Here is a 16,970-nt window from a genome sequence, read left to right on the forward strand (position 1 = left end):
TTTAGGTTTTCTTCATAAAAGATGGAAATAGATTGATATTTGGAAACTTCAAAGACAATGTACTTAAGACCATAAATATAATTTATAAATCCTACTTTATTTTACTGAGACTAAGAAATATCTTTTATGCTACAGGATGCCAAAGTGTCAAATTACTATGCCTAACTGAATTAAGTATAATTTTAGAAAAGCTAATATTAATTTCAATTATTTTTTTTCTTGAAAGTACTCTTTGTTTGCTTGTGTATATTCCAGTCACATAACTCATACATCTGTTATTCCCAGCATCGAGCCTATGATGTTTACACAGGTCTCCCTGTAGGGCATTTTGGCCTAACTGAATCATCATTTCAACAGAATGTCCTAGTTTAATGATACTTTTACTTGAAATACTGCCTTTTGCAAGTTTTATCCCCACTGGCACTAACTCAGCCCTTCCACACTTACATCAGAAAATCTGACCCTACTCTTAAGCAGAAGATGCTGGGAAGGAAACTTGATTTCTCCAGCACAAGGTTGTGAACACTTCAGACCTGCGGAGTGGGTAATGTGACAGCTGATATTCTGAACACACATAAATCTTAATTTAATGCCAGTCCTGGTTTCTGATAAGGTGTGCTAATGATCAAAAGATATAATTAAAATGGCATATTAAGATTAATTATTTTGACAGAGCACAGGATGCTACTACTGTGTTCTCATTTCCATTCTTTACTATTTGACCATCACCAGAATTCTTCTCTTCCAGACCTGGGTTTGGGAACAAGTAAGGTGTATTTTAAAATCACCGGTAGACATTTGTGCTGAGCCTTATTTGGAAAACAGTATGGAGCCATTCCATATCACAGCTTACAAGTATAATTTTTCCATGACATTAAGGCATGTATAAAGTATTTTTTCATTGAAAATTAAGCTTCTGAAAAAAGAAGACCCTTTTCACAAAGGAACATAATTTCAATTTCTTAAGAAATTCAAATAAGCAGGTGCTTAATTACAAAGGAAACAATTGATAATGCGGATTTTTAGTGCAGGAATATTTATACACACTTAGATTTTCCAAAGACTTATGTCTAACTATCTCTAAAAATTTAGAAATTTAAACCTAAATTTATTTATTTTTATTTTTAGTAAATCAGTAATAATAAATAAGTGCTGGTGTCCAAAATCTGTGAATACTGCAAAATTTCAAAAATATGACATTGTTCCCAACAATTACTGACCTAGTTCCAAAGAATACCACAACATTGGCTAGTAGTAATTAAAAAAGTATGGAAATATTCTAAGTATGGAAATATTCTCTTATCTTCATTTTGAGAAAATAGACAGGTACTTTAAGATTTTGCTTCTACACAAATAGAATGTGTCAGGAGTTTTCCTATTAGTTCACTCTATTTACAGAGGAACCTTGGGATCAGAGTGCAAGGAATATCCTCAGGAATTTGAGGATCACTGCCAAGATTTAATATGAAAGATTCTCGCACTTCAAATTTTACCAAACTTACTTCCATAAAGCAAATACAACACCTGGGTATTTCAAAAATCCTCTGCATACAATATAAACTTAAAGTTGCTCTTCAGTAAGGAAAATTTTTGCATGTTCATTTTTCAGAGTAGAACCTCAGTGGAAGGGCCTACTCTGAATGACAGCAGTGAAAAGTTAAAATGTTGGAAAGTCAGGCAAGAGGAAACTAACATAAAAGCAAAAAAGAATTATTTTTTTGAAATCACAAGAGATATGCCCATATGACAGTATAGGATTTTCAAATGAGTAACGTAGGGTTTTCAAAGGAGCAGGTGCTGTTAACTATGAGCCCACTATGAATCAGACTTGAGTTGGACTTGCTGAGCCTAAATAATTGAGATTGCATAGAAAATTCTATATTCTGGTGAATTAAGATTTGAGGTTTAGAAGACAACTAAAAAAAGGGGGTTCTTTTCATACCCTCCAGCAAAATGCTGCTGCAACATGTTATAGACTTATTTTGACACACAAATAAGTAGTAATGAAAAAAGTATTTGCGAATGAACATCATCTCAAAAATTGTATTGAACAAAAATAGAAAACCCCATTTTTTTCCTCATTACACAGAAGAAAACACATTTTAAAATATCAGGTTCTATTCTATTTTGCTCAAGCATTTATACTGTTTTTAAGAAAGGCATAATCTTTCCAAATAATTTTTATATATCTATAGAATCTTAGTTTTTTCAAGTTCTCTCAATATCGCAGTACCAAAGTATGAAGGACTGGGACTATATATTTTTGTAACTAATTTCCTTAAGATAATGTTAGAAATATCAGGTTCCTTAAAATATAGATGAATTTCAAGGTGAGTCTGCTAGCAGATGTTATTAATGGCATATGATTTATTGGGACATGAAATCTGATCTGAAACTCATGTTATTAGCTGAGCTTTTTATAAATTATAATTGCCAACTGCTGAAAATACGCAGAAAGACCACTGATAAACTAGCTTCATCTTCAGGGCCTAGAAAATGGTGGTTTCCTAACAGTCCAATATCCCTAGTCCTGCTGGAAGTGTACAGTACATTGGGATGCACAGATTAGGCTTGAGTTCAGATCTTATCATAGTGCAATTCTTTCGGAATGAGAAGCACCAGAGCTAGGAAAAGGAGGTCACAGAAAACAAATATGTACTATGCGACTTAAAGAGAAACTGACACTTGGGTTCACAGTATGTCATTGTATAGATGCTAAGCAAATTGTGTATTTGAGAAAAAGAGGCACCCATTCTGACTATTAGCTATAAAATATATACAAAAAACCAATAAGCAAGATAATTTTCACACTATTTAAACATCGTTCTGTACAGCTCTTAGGTGAGAACACAAACAGCATATTTTATCATTCTAAGGTCTATAAAGATTTGCATCTACAGAAGGCTTTCTAGGTAACCCTCATGGAAAGCTAAACACTCTATGGCTAGGTTCACAGTGAAAAAATATTTTTGTTAATAATTACTTCTAGACATTCTCTGTTTATTCCAAATAATGTTGTATCTTACTTTTGTCTCCCCATGTGTCTTTAAATGTTAATTACAGTTTCTGAAATGTTGCTTTTACCTACCACAACTTACTTGCTAAATTACCTAAATAAGAAGAAACAAACATAAACATTGTGTTATGAATGTTATCTACTCATCAAACCAGATATTGAATTTACAGTAAACGTAATGCATTTTTAATCTCCAGAAAAGCTCTGCAATAGCACTAAAGATTCAGAGAACAACAGAAGAAACAGATGCAAAGTCTCATTCCTGACTTTTTTTATAGAAGCAAAGTTGTTTAATGATAAAAGCAGTTCTGTGTAAAATGGCATTCACTTGCCCTTACTAAGAGCATATATGGAAGAGTCCCCTGTCAATGTAGCAGTGTGAGTGTGGGAACGAAACATAAGGATCACCATCTGCAGCTGTCTAAGAAGTGTTCTTCAGTGCCTACTGACAAAGTGTCAGTTCAGGGATCCTCACAAACACAATCCTTCATCTCGTCCATGCTAGCCTTACAAGGCAAACATTTCACCTGTGAGAAGAGTTTATTTATAATGCTATTCATTTCAGTTGAAATACCAGATATCAAAAAGTTACACTACAAGCAGTCTGGAAGCATATGCTTAATATAAAATGAACCAATTTCCTCTCTTTTATAAGAATCAATACTTTAAAAGATGTGCAAAACTTAACCCCTCACAGAACATATCTTAATAACATGGAAAAATATTTTTATATGTATGTATTTTTAGATTCTTACCTACTGTTGAACTTCTCTGGGTGTTTTTCTCTCATGATATGGAATCTGTGGGCAATTGAAGCATCCTAACAAAACAAAAAAAAAAGCACCATAAATTTTTTGTGACAGAAAAATTGCAAAACAGAAGACTCTACCTGTGCACAATGCACATAATTTGTAAGGTGTTTTATGAAATGTCATTTTCAACAATAGCAATACTCTTATCCCTTAGAAAGCTTACAGGTACATTATTCCCAGAATGGGATATATCTGAACTTGATAATTTATTATTCTTGTTGCAGTCTCCATTACTTCTTTTTACAAATCAGACATGATAGTTTTGTGTAGTGAAAGTGTCTTCAAATTTTATACAGTGAATAAAATCCAGAGATGGTGAAGGTTAACTGAAAGATACATTTCTATACCACTGATATTTTTCTGTCTTCTAAAAATACCAAATAAACTATTTGAAATAAATTTATTTAGTAAAAGTGAGTGACAGATTCAGCAAAGTGACTTTATATGCATACAAGTTGATATTTTCATATGGTATTCAACAGCTTTCTCTAAAACTGGATAGGAAACAGGAATAATTGCTGGAAGACTCCCCATTTGCTGTATGTCAGGATGTGAAATCATGTGGGGAAATACTGCTTAATATAAAAAAGATATTTTTAATTAAATAAATTTTATTAATATTTTAAATTAAGTACATTATGTTAATACTATAATCAAATAACATGTATGTGAAATGAAATAGCCATATGAAAAATTTGTAAGTATATAACATTTAGAAGAGAATAAACCCATTGTGCTGATGGGAATTAGTGAAAAGAGAAGATTTGGAACTGATGTGCTAGAATCAGTTTTCAAAGCATTTTTGTATCTTCTTTGGAGGTATTATGAGAATTTTTTTCTCAATTCATATAATGCAATTTTTATTTCTCATACTAATTGTTAAAACTTTACAAACTGGGAATTAATCTTTAATTTTTCAATGTATGTATTAAATGAATGGTGAGAGTATGAAATCTACCAACTCTTGAGCAGCAGATAGTAAACACAGAGAAATCAATTTGGATCATGTCTTTGTAGTTATGTCTTAAAATTCTAGATACATATGAATATAAATATAAGAACAGTTACTCCAGTTAGTAAGAAATTTCAATGAATTCCAGTTTCCATGCAAAAACATTTGAGAAAAAGTACAAATAAAACTGTCATTATAAGCAACTATCATATATATATGAACTTCCCCACCTATTATTTACCAATTTAAAAGATTATGGAACTATAAAGCCTAAAAATGTGAGAGAAATATTAAATTCAGTATAAGCCTATATCTAGCAATATTTTATATTATTTTCAAACAATTGGAATTACAATTTGGAGGGAAAGCCCCTAAATTCAATACTTAAATAATTTATTAATGATTCCAGACATTACTAAAACTTTCATTCAAAATAACTTTCATTTGCACAAATCTATGCTAATCTAAATCTCAAATAAGCAAGCATTTAATGCAGGTATGAAGGATAGCCACTAATATAAACCATGGCTTCTACATTCTGTGATTAAAAAAGTTTTGTATTTACTAGAATCTTAAGCAGGGCATGCACCAGAGAACTGGCTGGTCCAACCTTCAAAGTTTGGTTTACTAACTTATGGATGCTTTGGAAAGATAAATGTTGAACCTTAATACCATTGAATTCAAAGGTAAAATTGTTCAGATAGATTGACAACATATATAAATAAAATTTTACAATTAAGAATAAAAAGCAATGTGTAATTCATAAAATTTTACACATACTACCTACTTAAGGATGTAACACAGTATAGAATTTTTAGGTAAAACTTGTGATCACTGAACAAATTAAATCAGTTAGTAGTATCATTAAATGTATTGACTCCATTGAGGTACTCAATTTTATTTTTATGAACTTATGTAGTTTCTAAAGATGTACATAGTTTGCTGCTTTATGCACATTGCATAATTATTCATGTATTTTTTAATTATATTTAAGAATGGAATTGTCATACAACATTTCACTGTTCTGCAAAGAAATGACAGCAAAATTCCCAAGTGAATAGTGTTAGTCAACAAATGCCTTATTGTTCTGTCCTGTCACCCAAACTTTCATCTGAAACGTTCAATGCTGCATTCTCAAACTGCACTCATTTTTGATTTAAATGTATTTTTATGTGCAATTTTATAAGGCAAACATCCACAAGTATCCAGGTGATCCCACAGTTCTTGGAGACGGATGAAATAAAGCTGACAGTAAACCCTGAGACAGCACACTTCTAAACAATGGCTGCTAGCGGAACTAAAATAATAACTCTGTTAACTTTAGAAAGACCCATCATTCATACTTTATCCCACATTAGATGCGCCGGCATTAGAAAAGTATATTTGTTAGCCAGTTTCATATGAAAAAGAAATGGAAGGACTATTGTAGTTAACTGTTCATTTTCTACATGCTGAAGCATAAGACAGGCCCAAGACAAAATGAATAAAGGAGTAGAAGCATTTTTGACAGAAACTAGGAAACGCTAATCAAGGACTGTCTAATGAATGAAATGAAAGGGCTAATGTGCTTACTCACGCAGAACAAACGCAAGGCACAAACAAGCTAGGGATCAATGCCCACTGCAGATGGCAAACAGGCAGTTGTTTCCATGCAAGGTTGATTTGATCAAAATTTTCCCCCCTCCCTGAACACTGTCTGACTCCAAAATGAATCAACTGACTAAATGAACAGAGAGGTTAAATAAGTAATACAGCCAGCTAATTTAGACATAGCACAAGACAGGCACACGTTAGGTCAATTTCACTAAAAAAAATTGCTGAAGAGTTACTTTTATTGATGGAAACTGTAAACCAGGAAAGTAACTACACACAGATAAGCTCAAAAGTAGTGGAGTTTCTATGGCTTCCTTCAGCTTATGCTGTCCAATTATTCTTTTGAATCCAAAGTAAAGTTTTTAGATTCCCCAGCACCAGAGATCTCTTCTCAACCATAACTCCCCACTATAAGAAAATCTGAAATCAGCCCAGGCTGGCTGTGCATTAGGACAACAATCCTCTGCTTTAGGGGAAAAAAAGATAAGAGAGAAAAAAAAAAACCAAACCAAACCAAACAAAAGCCACCAGAAACAAAAACCACAAGAAACTACACCAAGTTTTCGGTTTTTCAAGTGTCTGTATTCTTGTACCTGTTAACACAGTAGCATATTGACTGGTATAAGTAAATTAAAAGCAATGGGAAGAATTAAAAGTAATAGGAATTGACAGTGAGTAGGAATGTAAGCACTGTCTCCTAAGAGCTGCTGGAATTACCAGATGCCATCCCTGAATCCTGAGGAACAACCATTAGAAGTTACCTGGCTGAGGAGAGCAAAGAGTCCTTCATTGTGAGATTTTTGGCTACATTTGTAACGAGATTGATTTTAGTAGACTTCATTCAGCGACTTCAAGTAGGGGCATCTATCCCAACTTGTTTAGACAAGCAACTGTTGTTGGACCAATAGAGAAATTACTAATTTTTTGTGTCAAAAACTAAACTAAAATAATCTAATTAACTATACAGAAACAGAGTAATGGTATGGCAAGCCCAATATAGTTTGCAAAATATGCTGAGCTTTCCTGGTACCTGATATTGTGAATAGCCAGGAAAATATGAGAAATTGTTTTTGTATTTTACTATAAAAATTATGCGAAAGAGAAAACCCAGGATTCAGTAAAGCAAATTCACATGCTTCATTATATTACCTAGCTAAGAGAACAGCATTTTTAAAGAATAATCTGACAGTCAGATACTGGTCTATAATTAATATAATCTCTGAGATTTACATATTAATTTTTATTAGTAAACGGATTTGCATTCTGGCCTGAAATACAAATTTTCAGCATTACTATATCTGAATCGAAATATTTTGCAGTTTTACAAGTAGCACACCATAAGTACATGCAAACACACCTAAAAATGGCAACATTTATTATTAATAATCATAATCTAAGGAGAAACAATGTTGTCAAGCCTTTTGCAAGATGAAGGTCTGTCTTATGGCATCATTTCAATATGAAACTATCACCTTTTCTTTCATCCACATTTCAGTCACACAGCTCATTTTATACCTCTAATTGTAATATTTTTCACCAAATCATCCAACAATTAAGATTTTTTTTCCAGGAGCAGTTTTGCATCAGAATCAATATTGGTCACAAAGTAATGCTGAATACAGAGCATCTACAGCAGAACAAAGCAGGCAATTAGGCAATTTTGTGTTTCTGAGACTACTATAGGAATACTTGAGTTGCATGGTACTATTCTAAAATTCTGCATTTTTTTTAATATATACAATATTTTTAGTCTTTCAGATGTCATATGAGAATAGCCTACATGATAATTTTTCTTAACTAAATTCATAGCACCAATCAAATCTGAAAGAAACTGCCACACTGTGTGCACTTTCGTATGCCTTTCATGTTTCGATAGTTTCCACTCACTACTGTAGCATTTAGAAACAAGAGATAAAAGAATGGGTATTTGAAGAACAGAAAATGCAGTTTATCTCAGTTTAAATTCTACAAAAGTGTACAAACTCTTAAAAAATGTACCTTTACATCACACAAGTATTCAACCAGGACATTTATGTGATGAACATGCAGACATATACACATATATGCATTCTTATATTTGAACCTGTTCAGGCTCTTAAGCAGCTAGGCTATCCTTTTACCTCACTCAGGTTTGTTTTAAATCCTGACAGTGAAGATAAGATAGAGAACAGACAGAGCATATCTGAATCTGCTCCTAGGAAATGGAAAAAATATTTTAATTGAACTAGGACATTTCTCAAAGTGACCTGCCAAGAAGAAAAGAAGCTTAAGTTGCTACACCTCTTTAATACCTTATGATTGACTTACACACATATATATTCATCTTTTTAATGGGTATTAGCATTACCGGAAAGCAATCTGAAGCAGTCTTTTCAGAGGAGTAACCTTATACATTGTGAATAACCTTATAGAAAGATTAATGCATTTAATATATGTCTGTCTATAAGTTTGCTGTGATTAAAATTTCCATTAAATAATAATTTTTATGCTGCTGAACAAACAAATGACCAGTGTGCATCTTCTTTGGATACAAATGGTCTGATTAGTTTTTTTTCCTAAGATGCTTCTTTAATTAAGGCTTAATGGATCCACAAGTCTAGGAAGCTTAAAGCATAATTCAGCAACCTGTAATCTTTGGATCAGAATGCAAATCTAACCTGAACAACCAGTTAGCTCACATCAGTTATTAATATGGTATAGTACAGATGTACAAAAAATATCATTGAAGATGGATGAAGAAACTGCTGTGGTGGTTTAAAATTAATTTCTAGATAAACAAACATCCTTACAATTCTGCATTCTACTTTTTGTACATATATATAAAATACAAAAAAACAAATGTATACCCTTCATTTTAGTATTTCCTAGCCCGTGACAACAATCTCAGATAAACAAATCATATTGACCCATTGAATGACCAAGTCTAAAAAAAAGGCAGTCAGGATGTTTAAGGTTCTGCCTTATTTGAATCAAGCGGTCAGTTCACATTTGACTCTCAGGTTTTATATTAAATTGCACTAATCAACCTGAGAAGAAAAGGGATTTAAAAAAATATTCATTAATATATTAGTTTTTGGTGAAACATTAGTTACTATAATTGTATTTCTACTGATATTTTGGGCCTGTATAAATGAGAAAGATGGTAGTTTGAAAACATCGGAGCAAGAAGAGATTACAAGCACTTAAACAGCTTTACTAAAAGATACTAATAATTCACTTTTTTAAGAAAAAAAAAAACTGAGAAGAAAATTCTAAGAAATTTGTGTACCTGGCTTTTCAAAAAGAACACAGAAACTGTGAAGATAATGCTATTTATTTGTTTGCGATACTCTGATAGTCAAGTTTAAATACCTTTCAGCGGTACATGTATTGCTAAGTCAAGACACAGTTCATACTTTAAATACTCATTTAAACAGCCAGTATCTCAAAACCCAGGACAGAACATCAGAACTAGAATATTTATAAATGATGGACAAAAGACCAAAGGACTGTATATCTGGAAATGGTAACAAAAAAATTGAAACAGATAAGATCTACAAAGATAAGCATATTTCATAGTTTTATTTGAAGTCAGAATTCTGTTGAGTTTCTGACAATTCTACATAGAAACAAAATGGAATCCATTTTGCCAAAAAAACCCATGTTTGTGCAAAAAACCTCAGCCACCCCTATGTTCTGCTTGTACATAACTCTACAAATTGTGGGCTCGTACAGCCATTGACTCCTTGGTATTTACTATCGATCAGTTTATATGGGGTGACCACATGTTCCAGTTGTGCAGGAACCAGCTCTATAAGATAAGCCTTTGTACCAGTATCTCAAGGACTTTCTTTGAGGAGCTATTTTGGGTTTTAGAAACTGACAATACGTTCCTATTACCTATATTTTTAAGTCATTAATCAAGTACAAGACTGGGAGGTAAGTATTATCTGACCAGATGTGTCATGTGCCCCACACCTCAATGCAATGCAGAGGACAGGTACCCTGTAAGATGATATCTGCTGAGGATACACTGTGCTACATCTTCCCTTCTTTATATTTGGTCACCCTAAATTTACTGTAACTAGAGAAGGGTTCTTCTAGGTCCATCCTAAGTGTTTATGTGGTCACTAAAAAGAGAAGGAGAAAAGTGATCACATGGCAATTAGCCAACATAGCCATATAGACAATGTATTAAATATCTTGCATATTACAAAGATCTCTGTGGTAAACCTTTAGTAGCATTTCTGATAACTGCTGATTGAGAACTATGTTGAAATAGCCCCAAATTATCCTGCAAAATGAGTTTGACCAGAACACAATCAAGGACACAGCTAAGGCTGAAAGTTAATACAGGTAACACTATGCAATGCAATTGGCTGTTGCTTCAGATGTTCTTCAGAGAAACACCAAAATGGCTCACAGGTGTCTCCAATAAAAAGCACAGAAACAAATTTTACATTAAAAGCCCATCTAGCTTGAAACTAACAGACATTCATGCCCAGCACTTCTGCAGTTCTTAGGAGAGAAAAGTGAGTAATGTGCTCAATTACTAAGCATTTTCTGTGATGAAATACTAATTAGCGTCATCATATTAAAACTTAGAGAAAAAAAGCAAATTTGGAATAAAGAGTAACTGCTTGTGTACACTCTCAGAACAAAAACACTCTCATAATAAAAAAAAATCCAAAACACCCTCCAAAATCTCCCCAAAACCCCCAAACAAACATAAATCCCTTTGAGTATTTTCATTCTGAACACTGATTAAGTTTGCTTTAGAGTAGTATTCACAGGGGCTGACTGTAGGCCCCTAATTTATTTGCCTAAACTGTCAGGTTGATTTCCCTATTCTCCCAGTATGCTTAAGAGTTAGAAGAAACCCCTTTGGAAAGCCTCTCCCAGAAGGCATGTGGACATGTTTCTGCTCTGAATTGTTATTCCAAGATCTTTTGTTATAATTCATACAAGAAACTGAGCACACCTAGCTTCTCACGTTTATGAAGGTATGCCTGAAATACAACAGTTTGAGCAGTCCTCTGAAATCCTCGATGGGGTTCAAGCCAAATTTTGTATCACCACCCATTTTATGCACTCATTTTCTTGATAGGGATCAAGTAATAAATGTTCACCTGACTTCTCCCTAGCAACTTCCCATAACTTCTTAGTCAAAGCCTTGGCAACAGAGTCTTATAATCTTAATACATATTTATTCCATTCATTTGTTTCCATAGCAGGTATTTATTTTTATAAGAAGTATGCAAACCATTAAAACATCTCTCATTGATTTACACTCTGAAAGAATATTTTTCTCTTAATTGAAAAAGGTCACTGTTTTCCTCATTCATTATATTTTCTATTTGAAATTTAAATTTTTGCATTACAATATTATTTATTATCTTTCCTATTGGACAAACAAATATTAATTTATAAAAAACCCCTCTAACATACTCATAAATTAGGACTAGATGTTGGATTATTTATCTACTGACATTCGCTCTCTCTCTCTGCTGATTTACGACGAGCTTTTTAAGATTCTCTCCCTTACATCTTTCATATAGCCTGTTTGTTCTGTCTAAAAGGTCCAGAAACAACTTTCTTAACTTTTGTTAAATATTTGCATTTGTTCTTCTGTTCCATTAATCAAATTCTGAATCCTTCTCCTTTCTTAATTTTCTTATAAGGTGTATAAGATTTCTAATTCCTGCCTTTGTGGAGATTCCTTCAAGCTTACTCCATCTTTTCTCCTCTACCAACACAGACCCCTTCCTTGTACCAGTGAGCACCTGAAATCCAGTTCAGACCCTAAGGATCTGTAAGCATGATGTAGCTGTGGGAAGGCAACAAGTCCAAAATGGCAGAAGAGTTATATATCAAACTGAGACAAACCTATTTATTAATAAGTCTGAAAATAACTGGCCAACTAAGAAGCCTCCAAGAAAAAGCTAGATTCACATGAGCTACGCATGCCAAGTTTACTCCCACCGCAGTGGTTTCTTTGAAAAGGTACTGTAGAAGTAAAATTAAATAGTTTGTAACAACATTAGATGGAAGAGATTGCACTCTAAGAGATCATCTTGATCACATACTGGTTTTACTGCTACTGCTAATCAAATTTTTAACTTAAAAGGTGAATGTGTACTTGTTTCTATACATAGTGTCAGTGGTCAGATTCTTTTTTGAAGTGCAAAACCTAATGACATGCTACATGTCAAAGACCAATATTTTAAGGAAAAAACAAGGGGTTAATGATGTCTGAAATATGTCAACTCAATGATTTAATGTAAGTAGTTCATATGAACAGTGTCTGGTATCAGTTGCTCCCAAGTTAAACAAAGCCCAGGCTTTGCAGAAATAGCTATCTAAAACATGAAATAGACTAAAAAATTGAACTATCTGCCATTTTACTGAGTATTTAAGGACCCAAAAAATATTCTCTATGAATAAAAGGATCCTGCATTTAAAAACAACCTAAATATGCTACAGCCTTTCCTGAACTTAATATTTGGATATATGGAAAAGTGTTAAAATATGTCAAAATACAAACATGTGTTTGTGTAAGATGAATTCAAATTCTACAAAATTAATTCACATGTATTTTCCTTCCAAAACAAATCAAGCTTTTTTTCTACAGCTGCTTTGAATAAGTAATTTAGATATGCAAAATATTTTATCTACCCAGAGACAACATACAAAGGTTATGCAGCAACTATTTTTGTAGACTCTAGACATTAAAGGGCTTTGAGGTTAAATATTATTTATTTACTCCATAGAGAGGTTCTATTATGTGCACTAAAGGGAATACATTATAGATTATTATCAGACTGTTGATACTTAGGGACAACATAAAACTCATTCTTTATTGTACTAAAGACACTAATAATTGAGAACTGTAAACTTTTTTGTAACAAAATCAACATGGAGTTATTGAAAATCGTAGACCAAAAATGATTTCCACTGAAAAGGGAAAAACACCCAGCAACTTTAGAAACTCGAGATTACATATTTCACTCTTGGTTTATGTAAAACTGTTTACTATTAAGCAATCCTACAGCAAAATAAAAAATTGCGGTCAGAAACCCAGGAAACTGCACTAAAGCCCTTTGTTATGATTTACCATGCAGAGAATCTTGAACCCAAGAAATGAAAATGTCCAAATTGCTTTCAAAGTGCTGAATTAATCCTTCAAAGAGGGTCAAAGAAATGCTTTTGCTACCTTTTTGCATCCCAAGGATCCAAATGTGCAAAAGACTAGTGAAAAAGTCTAGAGAAGTGTAGTGAAACTGAGAAATTCCTTAAATTTTCTAGCAAAAAAATTCCTCCAAGAGTGCACTTGCATAATGCCTTTTGCCTAACCATCTGGACAGACTCAGTGCGTCATGGTTGTTTAGCAACTTAGGGCTTTCATGGTAGCTTTGAATATATTATACCAGTATCCTATTCTCAGCCTCAAATTGTTTGGGAGGATTCTATATCTGCATAAAATCTCTTTGCATAAGACCCATTTACTCAGGATTTCCAACACATATGAGGTTTTCTAGAAGGCTAAGTTGTTTACACTAAACACTAGGGTATAATTCCCCAAATTAATGATCTACTGTACAATGTTACTCCCCAAGTGATCAGACTAAGGGTGCAGACACCTGTAGTGCAGAGGCAGGATGAACAAGAGTAAGTTCAGGAGACAACTAAAGCATAGGGTCAAAGTAAGATCCACAAATATTCACTGCAAACAACATGAATGGGCAGTTTCTCTGAACTTCAGGCCAGACAGTTATGCTATAAATATATTTTACATATGAAGAACATAATAGTTTTTTGACAATAAATCAATTTGCTTCATGAGAAAGAAGGTGTAAAAAAAAAAAAATCTTTGGTCTCAATGAAAGCATAGTCAAATCACCTTTCAATTTTTTACCTTAAAAAAACAATGCAGTAGGCTGAAAGCTGCTCCTAGATTTTTACAAATTTGCAAATCAAAGAGCACCTGTTTGTAAAGTGCTGCTTTGCTCAACTACTTAAATAATGTAATCAATACTAAATGACAAGCTAGAATTCCCAAATTTGCAGCACAGTAAGCAGACACTTGTCTTGCTGATGTCTGTAATAAGTAATCCTTATAATGTTAGCCAAGACAAATGTTGTTAATATTAACTTTTACTCAAGCATAAATATCACATCCATATGACATCAGATATTATCTCAGAGTAAGATAATGTTTGCAACTATTTTGTATAATAATAGCATTAATAAGGGCAATGTAAATCAGTTAAATCCTACTTTTACTACTGGGCATTTTTTTGCTAATGAACAATCAAAACCTATAAAAAACATATGCAATTTAAACATCAGTGCAAACAAAATGTTTTCAAACATTTGCAAAAACCCTGGAACGAGAATTAATCTTTCTTTTAGTTTCAGTTATGTACATTGTATTCAAAGGCACTTCCTAGCCAGAAGAAATATACTATTGAGACACTGTTTTAAGGACAATGGATGTAACACACATTTCAGAATCACAATCACAGACCATTCTGAATTGGAAGGGACCCACAAGGATCATCAAGTCCAGCTCTTAAGTGAATGACATACAGGAATAGAACCAACAACCTTGGCATTATTAGTACCATACTCTAAGCAACTGAGCTAATCCCAATTTCCCTCTGATAAAACAAAAATAGCCATTCAAACTGCCATAACTCTCCAAATAGATTAATCTATGTCAATGCTCCTAAAAGATGCATTTCATAATGGTCTTTATGTATACATTATCTGTGACAACAATTCTGTTTCTGGAATAAAAAGCATTTTTGTCCCTAAATTTCTTTTAGTAAAAATACTTCCACTGTTCAAAATTATTAAAGTATCATCTACATAAATTTCAGTGTTTTTGCACAAATTGTAAACTATGCTTTCAGAATTACTGATGGAATTTTAAAATGCTTCAAATTTTATAGTCTTTTGAAAGGACAAAGAAATTTATAAAAAACCTAAGATTACAGTTTCATCATTTAAAATCTACACAAAATAATTCAAACAAATGTTATGACATTTAAGATAATGAAACCCTTCATTTATGCCAATGTGTCCTACTTCACATGTAAGGAGTCAGAACAGATGTCCAAATATTGTAATGCCAGAAAAAAGTTAGGGCATATCTTGATTAATACTCTCAGAGCAGTCCATAGTGTCTCTTTAAAACTGGCATGAGTTACTTGAAAATATCTATTCAAAATCCTTTCTAGGAAACACAGCTAGACAAAGTGTTCCCAAGACAAAAGGAAAACAATAAAGCTCTGTATAAGCCTTTTAGCAATGTAAGCTGCATATTATCGACAGACCATTCATTGCAATCAACAAATGATTAATTGCAAATTTGTTGCTAAATTGACCACGAAAAAGACAAGCTTCAGGGTACTATTAAAGAGGAAAAACTTATGTTAAAAATGATTGGAAACTTTTTGTAGTGAATTAATTCTAATCAATACTCTTGTTGACTGCACAGTGGAATAATGACTTCCTTAAATAGCATATGTACCCATTATTGTAGACATTCAAATTAATATTTAACCTAATGCCTTCCTTTTTTTTCCTCCTTTTGAAACAGCATTTTCTAATTTCACCTTTAAGAACAAGAGTCTATGATAGACAAATTTTTGTAAAGTCTAATATCAACTTGGGAGGCATAATATGCATGCAAAAAAATTCAGACTACAAAAGTAATTATGTTTATTTAGAGTACTTATATGAAAGCCTTTTTAATTAAAACTGCCATGGATGAAACAATAGATGCCTTTAAGCATAGCTAGTTTACAAACTTCTGAACAGCTATGCAATAATTTTGGTGCAAAAGTATGATTTCAAAGTTTCCTGGATGTCCCTTTTTCCTCCTTTTGTGGATGCAGTCATATACCTAAACCTTAAACCTTTAACAATAAAGATAACTGCATTCCTGTGATGGTCAATGTACTATCACAAAATAGGTATGAGTTACTGGAAGGGGTACTTTCCTTATACCAATAGTATTTTGAAAATTGCTTTTCTTCTTGCATTTGACCGAAAGTCCGGTTCTGAAATTTTTCTTCAAGACAGCAAATTTCCATGAATTTATAAACACTGTAATTGAGAAAGTAATACTTTAATTATTTAAATATATTCACAGCTAATTCCCAAATTGCAGTTTTGACAATGAATGGATTGAATCATATGTTTAAATGTATCTCATTAATAAAAACCTTTTGGAAATCAAGTTTCTTATAAATGTGGTTTAAGTTGAACTGCACAGCTGAACTTATCTATTCTTTTATATTTCTGGGGTTTGGGTGGAGGATTTTTTTTGTTTGTTTGCAGTTTTGTTTGGTTGGTCATGTTGTTTTTGTATGACAGGAGAAGACATTTATTTCAGGCACTAGAAATCCTTCTTCTACTCCTCACCTACTCCTGTAGTGTATATAAAAAAATCGAAACAAACAACAAAACATGTATATCTACATATTTATATCTATCTATATCAAGGAAGGAAATTTGAAAACATTGAAATTTCTAAGACTCCAAAGGAAAGATTATCTAAGATAATCTAAGATTATCTAAGATTATCTAAAAAGCACAAATGGACTATCCA

At 32.7% G+C, this 16,970-nt stretch overlaps 1 protein-coding gene across 8 annotated transcripts in view; it reads right to left on the bottom strand.

Annotated features, from left to right (window-relative positions):
* The window catches only part of DGKB (diacylglycerol kinase beta), a 385,149-nt gene that overhangs the window by 138,000 nt on the left and 230,179 nt on the right, over window positions 1-16,970 (bottom strand). For all 8 annotated transcript variants that reach the window (XM_085573112.1, XM_021538316.4, XM_021538321.4 and 5 more), the window contains one exon: window positions 3,772-3,836. In XM_085573112.1, the coding sequence (XP_085429238.1) occupies window positions 3,772-3,836 (65 nt within the window). The remainder of the gene's footprint in view (window positions 1-3,771; window positions 3,837-16,970) is intronic.

The sequence above is a fragment of the Lonchura striata genome, chromosome 2 (assembly GCF_050655825.1).
Source record: "Lonchura striata isolate lonStrDom1 chromosome 2, ASM5065582v1, whole genome shotgun sequence".
Taxonomy (NCBI): domain Eukaryota; kingdom Metazoa; phylum Chordata; class Aves; order Passeriformes; family Estrildidae; genus Lonchura; species Lonchura striata.